General features: G+C 26.3%; 1 protein-coding gene across 1 annotated transcript; it reads right to left on the bottom strand.

Annotated features, from left to right (window-relative positions):
- Positions 1–808: 808 nt before the first annotated feature.
- Positions 809–1350, bottom strand: LOC111025058 (dehydrin family protein). Its single transcript, XM_022302909.2, has one exon. The coding sequence runs from the start codon at positions 1283–1285 to the stop codon at positions 983–985; it is 303 nt and encodes a 100-aa protein (XP_022158601.1). The 5' UTR covers positions 1286–1350; the 3' UTR covers positions 809–982.
- Positions 1351–6675: the final 5325 nt, after the last annotated feature.

Here is a 6675-nt window from a genome sequence, read left to right as displayed (position 1 = left end):
TCTATTACGAGAATAGGAGGAAGTTGGAATGAGGAGATAAAGGATTGTTTCATTGAGTCGGAGGTTGATCTTATCGTACAAATCCTCGTAGCAAAGACCGACATGAACGATGAGATTATTTGAGGGCCTAATAAAAAAGGGATTTTCTCTGTCAAAAGCACGTACCACTTGGACATGAACATGTTAAATTTGGATGAGGCCTCATCGTCAAATTCGGAGTCAGGGACGTAGATGGAAGAACATGTTATGCAGGCAAGAAATTGAGACATCCAAACATTTGTTATGGGAGTGCAAGGTAAATAAGCTTTATGACTATTGGGGATGGATAGCAAATCCATGAAAGGAAGGAAAAATTTATAATTTTACCAAGTCAGATTTGAGATTACAGAAATCGTGTCGCTTTCCAAGGAGAAATTCAAGATCAACAACATATTTCTTCTAGGATCGACACACAAAAAGTAGATCTAAAATTTAAAATGTTAGAAATAAAAATTAATATTTCTCTTGAATTTGCTCAAAATATCCATTTTTACCTTAAAACTTTGAATTCCATCGCCCAATCTAACGTTAGAACTTTTTATCTTCTACATTGTCCGGCAGTCAACGCAGAAATTTCAACAAAAAATTAATTTTATTACATATATTTTAACCGAATATAAATACTTTCCGAGATCAAAATTGATATAATTAATTAAGTTTATGGAAAAAATAATTTGAGGAGGGAAAAATCCTTTTGTTGGCACTCTTTTTGGTAATTAAACCAAGGGGGAAGAGATGAAAAATTAGGAACACAGATTTGAGTCGAAAGTAAAGTACAACCATTACATTCCTTTATTATACACCACACTAGATCTTAGTTTTACATAAAAGAAAAGGCCAAAACCAAAAGTCCAGAAAAGGAGATGTGATGAGGAAGAGTAATTTATTGAAGAAACACACAGGATGATCCCGATGAGATCTTTGGGGCGCCGAGGCGTGGCGCTCAGTCGCTATCGCTGTCGCTGCTGCTGTGGCCGCCGTGGTGGTGCTCGCCCTCCTTCTTCTTCTTCTCCTTCTTCTTCTTCTTCTCGCCTTTGTGGTCGTGGTCGTGTCCGTCGCCGTGGATCTTGTCCTTGATCTTATCCACAATCCCCTCCTTGTGGTGCTCCCCCGCCTTGGCGCCGTGCTCGCCGCTCTTGTGGTGATCGTCGCCCTTGTGGTGATCCCCGCTCTTGTGGTGCTCGTCGCCCTTATGGCCCCCTCCGATGTGGAGCTTCTCTTCAATTTTCTCGATGAATCCTGACATTATTGCGATTTTCTTTTTCTTTTCGTTGGATGGAAATGATCAACTCTGAATGAACATCGCCCCCTCTCACGCTCCCATTTATAGATCCAAAAAAGATATTAAAAAAGGAAAATAATAAAGTCGTAAATTGAAAACGGATAAATAAATGTATATTATCCATGATTTTGATTTGACCATGGCTTTAATAATTTTGTCTTTTTTCTTTTTCTTTTGTTTCTGATACGTTTACGCGGCAATGCCGCGTGAGCCTCTCACGATGTGTACCTCCACGCTCCACCCACTTTTATTTTATTTTATTTTTTTATTACTTTTTTAGTACGAGAGTGTGGATCTTGCCTCAAAAGAAGTAGATATTTTAGGGTAGTTTCGTCCCGTCTCGTAATGTTTCGCTTCGTTACTCGTTTTATTAAGAAATTTAAAAAGTATCTTGCAATTAATTGTATTTTTTGTTTTTGTTTTTTTTAATATTTATTGAGTTTATGTTTTCCGTTTCTAATTTAATACAAAACATAAATAAAAGATTGTTTTATCATACTTGAATTCATGGTTCTGAGGTCATGCAATTCATTTTTCTTTATTAAAAATGAGAAAATAGAAACAAGAAACAGTAACGTTACCAAACGGACCTTTAGTAATGTTTTGATTTTGTGTTTCCTGTTTAATAAATGTAATATAATTGCGTTTGGTAACTATTTTTTAATAATAAATAGAAATATATTTTATAAAAGAAATAGAAATATGTTCGGTAATTATTCCTTGATTCTACTTCTTTACTATTTTATACTAAAATATAGAGTTTTTTATATGAAATTTAAATTAAATTTTCAAATTTTATGTTATATTTTTTAAATATTTATTGGGTATTGTATAAGTCATGATAAAATAATACTCCTATTCATGGTTAAAAAACATTGGAAACAACAAGAAATAAGAAAGTTTATTTTGTTGTTCACTTTTACACCATTTTTAAAACTTTTCCAGAAACTATAAATCCGGAATAATTATCAAATCTTATGTTTATAAAAACTAGAAACGAGAAACAAAAAATAATTAACGAAAATTTTACCAAACAAATGATTAATCGTTAATTGTACTCATGTATGATTCAGTTCAATTCTAGTTAAATTAAAAATCTAATCCTATAATTTCTAAAGTATTTAATAAATTAGGGTACCAAGGAAGAGGAGATTTTCGTGTTTAGTTTTAGACCTTTTTTGGGATTATTTTCAATATATATATATATAATTATTTATTTATTTTAATACAAGTATTTGTAAAATAAGAGCATATGTATTGATATATTTTGATATTTATTATAGTTTTAATTATTTTTTAGCTCTTATTTTATAATAGAAATCTTTTTTTTAGTACAACATGTGGAGATGGAGATTAAACTCGCAACCTCTTGATTTGAGATATATGTCAATTACTGGTGAGCTATGCTTGCTTTTGTATGAAATCTTTTTATTTAGTGCTAAATCAACCATGAGCTTAATTTGTTTATTAAAATTTTAATGAAAAAAATTATTTTTTTTAGTACAACATGTTGGGGAGGGGATTCGAACTCACAACCTTTTGGTTGGAGGTATATGCCAATTAATTACGGAGAAAATTAAAAAAGTGACCATTGTCGTATCTTCATTAAAAATAATAATAAATTAAATAAATTAAAATTCTGTATGTTTTCTCTTTAATTGTTTTTCATCTCTTTACATTTTTGTTTATTTGCTCTAATTTTTAAGAAGATAAAAAAATAAAAAAATAATTAGGTTTGTTTTAGTACCATGTGCGAGTCCCAATACATGATACATGGCTTAACAACTTAAATTAGACTCAAGTTGACAACTTAAAAAAAAAGACTCGAGTTAACTAAAAATAATTATTGAACATACTTGAAAAATAAATTTATCATAAAGGTATAGTTTTCATTTCTCTAAAAAACAAAAAACAAAAATAATTTAAGCGCAAATCAAATTATTACAAAAAGAAATATAAGAACCAAAACGCTAAAACGAAATTAAGAAAAAAAAAAGATAAATTTAATTTCATAGCATAAAATTAATATATATATATATCAAATGTCACATTTTCATTTTCATTTTTTTTAAATACAACATAAAATTTGACTTTTTATTTTGTGTATTTTATTCGAGTTTAACTTTGATTTGACTTGTAAATCTGAATATAATTGGAAAGCACGTATCTCCAATTAAAAGATCATAAATTCGATTGATAGGGTAACGAAACATCATTAAACATTCACGCGACGATATTCTCTCATATTGGTTCTTTAAAATAATAATTTTAGATGCTTAATTTTAACTTTAACATTTTTTTCCCTTCAAAATACAAAAAGTAGGCATGCTTCTTTTTCAAGTTTTTAGATCGTGAGTTCACTCATTTCCATTTTTCTTTTCTTGAAAAATACAAAAGAGCAGGTATTATTCTTTTGCAAGTTTTTTTTTTTCGGTTGTACTTTGAAATAGACTTTCTTTTTTTCAAAATTAACTTGTAAAATAGAGTAGAAATTAGAAAAAGTATAAGAAATGTATCTTTAAGTTTTTGTTTTCTTTTTTGTTATTTTGGGATAGAATGTCTTCTTAAGTTGAGTTCACAATTTTTAGGGTATAGAATTATTAAAATAAAAATTATATTTTCAATAATCTCTAACTTCATATTAAAATTTTTAGTAGCTTGAGTCTCATTAATTGAAAATGAGAATCTCAATCACAATATTGATGATCACAATGGATGGAAAGACCGTGACAATTGAAAAAGATTTATCAAAATTTTGTTATTTCTCACCATGACGAATTTAGAACTTTATTCGGAGGACAAAATTTTCACTAAAATATAAATATAATTTTAAATGTATTGATGTAAAATATACTCTTTTTTAGAAGTTAATGTTGATAACCAAATTATTACAAACCTATAATGTTTTATATTAATTTGTTTAAAAAAATATGTCTGAATGTTAATAATATAGACTGATATTAGTTTGTACAATATATATAAAGTAAAGTATATATATCAAAGAGTCTCATAATTTTCTCAAAAAAAAAAAAGAAGAGTCTCATAATTTGAAGCTCTATCAGCTTTTTTTTTTAAATAAAATTATATTTGTACGTTATTAAAGAAATTTTTAATAATTTCCTAAAAATACTTTAAAACATTTTTATCAATTTCAGTGTATATTAAATAGAAATAATTTTATCCCAAATTTATAATTGAAAATTTAGAACCATTGGTCTAAAGGTATTATGATTAATTGAGATTGAATGAGTTCAATGATCACTTACCTTAATAATTAAATACTAGATATATTTCATATTTTAAAATATTTTATGAATAGTCAACTCGAGAATGCATCAACTTTTTATTAAATAACCTTACTTTCCTTAAAAAAACCTTGCTTTCTATTTGAACAAAAAAATATATATATATATTATGCATTTGTAAAGGTTGGGAGCCCTCTGATAGGTCCCTTTCTTTTTCTTTTTTTGTTTTTATATATAAAAAAAAGATCCCCTTCTTTTGTCGGTAGTGGCAATATATGCATTTTATATATATATACATACATTTTAATTCCTGATCGAATCATATGGTTGAAAATTTAAATCTTACATTGGATAAAGGTCTAAATTATTTAAATTAAATTTCATTAATCAGATTCTATGTATTTTTTCAAAAAGTAAAAAACGATCGGGAATATTGGAATTTATTTGATGCCCAATAATGGAGAATAAAGGCATTCACCCAAAAAAGAAAAATTCTGCCAATTCCTTTTTACAAGATGTCATAAAAATTAAAATAAAAAAATTATGAAATTGTTCATTTGAAATGATGAGTTTTCGTACTCAAAAAAAAAAAAAAAAAAAAGAAAGAAAGAAAGAAAGAAAGAAAGAAAGGATGAGTTTTCTTTTTGTAAGCTGAAGCACATCATTCAAAATATAATATTTTTCTAACAGTAACATGTTATCAAATTACAACACTTTCTTAATAATTTTTTAAAACATCACTTTGACATAGCTATATTAGTTACATAAAATATAAATTATGGGCAGGAAATGTTTGCCAATAAAATTAAATAATTATTCAACCCAACGCAACTTGTAATAATTTGCATGATTCAAAATAAATTGTAAAACTATTTCGAAATTTTAATATGATTATTATTTTAGTATATATTGATATTTTTCTATTTAGTCTTAAAAACTTTATATGGGAACTTTTTAAAAGCTGAATGATGAAATTGAAAAAAACAATACAATTATTTGACAGAAATTTATACAATTTACCAATATTTCTTAAAGAGTATTTTTTATTTTCATTATTATTATTTTTTATTTTTAAGGATTCTTAAAGAGTACTCTGATTCCCAAATGCCACTCCAAAATAAATGAAGGCTAAAATTCAATGAATCTAGACAGCTGGATGTCTCTATTTTATTTATTTATTTTATATTATTTCTTTTTTGTCTCGATTCGATATGGAAATAATTGCTCTTTTTCTTTTTGGATTTTTTAGTACATTTTTTCTTTTTGGTTTTGATAATAAAATTTTAGTTTTTTTTATATTTTTTATATTAATTATATTTCGGCTCTTCATAATTTAAAAATATATATTTTGGTAATGAAATCCTCATAGATATTTGTTTAATAATTATATTAATTTTGTGTATTGTGTTTAACACAAAACATTATAATAATTATAAAAACAAAATCGAAAAATCTACAAAAAAAAAAAACCCCCACAATTGATATATAACTAAAAAAAAAGAGTATATAACATATAGGAGTGGGCAATCGAACTTACAATCTCTTAATTGGAGATATATATCAATTACTGCTAAATTATGTTCACTTTGACAGTGCTATCTAGAAGTTGACAATGAATATAATGGTACAACATGACTGGATGCTTTTCTCTTTTTTTTTTTTAACTTGACTTCTCATCAACCATATAATCTAATAAATTAAACTTTTTAGTTCAATAATAATATAGTGGAAATCCAACTATCGATATTTAAAATATTTTATCGAACATAGGAAAAAAAATGAAAGGGTTTAATTTAACATAAGGAGGATAATTATTGTCAATGAGTCATTTTGATACTTGCCAATTTAATACATTTTAGTCTTTTTACAAATATAATGTTCAAATACAAATTATAAAATGTCGATAAAGAATCAAAATAGTTTAAGTTGACCAATCTAAAATTGTTTTTTTTAAAGATATATATAATAGTAATAATTTTATTCAAGATAATTTATAATATCCATTCATCATCAGGTCACAAAAGTAATTTGATAACTATTATTTGAACTTAATTTAATTTGGTATATATACTCTTAAAATTGTCTATTTAACTTTTTAATAGTTTTGAT

The sequence above is a fragment of the Momordica charantia genome, assembly GCF_013281855.1.
Source record: "Momordica charantia cultivar OHB3-1 chromosome 5 unlocalized genomic scaffold, Mcharantia_2.0 BLBB01000005.1, whole genome shotgun sequence".
Taxonomy (NCBI): Eukaryota; Viridiplantae; Streptophyta; class Magnoliopsida; order Cucurbitales; family Cucurbitaceae; genus Momordica; species Momordica charantia.
Note: the sequence above shows the minus strand (reverse complement) of the source record. Positions and strands in the feature narration are given on the sequence as shown.

Bases quoted from the DNA above. Each gene is read 5' to 3' on its own strand.
- LOC111025058 (XM_022302909.2), bottom strand. From the start codon at position 1,285: ATGTCAGGATTCATCGAGAAAATTGAAGAGAAGCTCCACATCGGAGGG.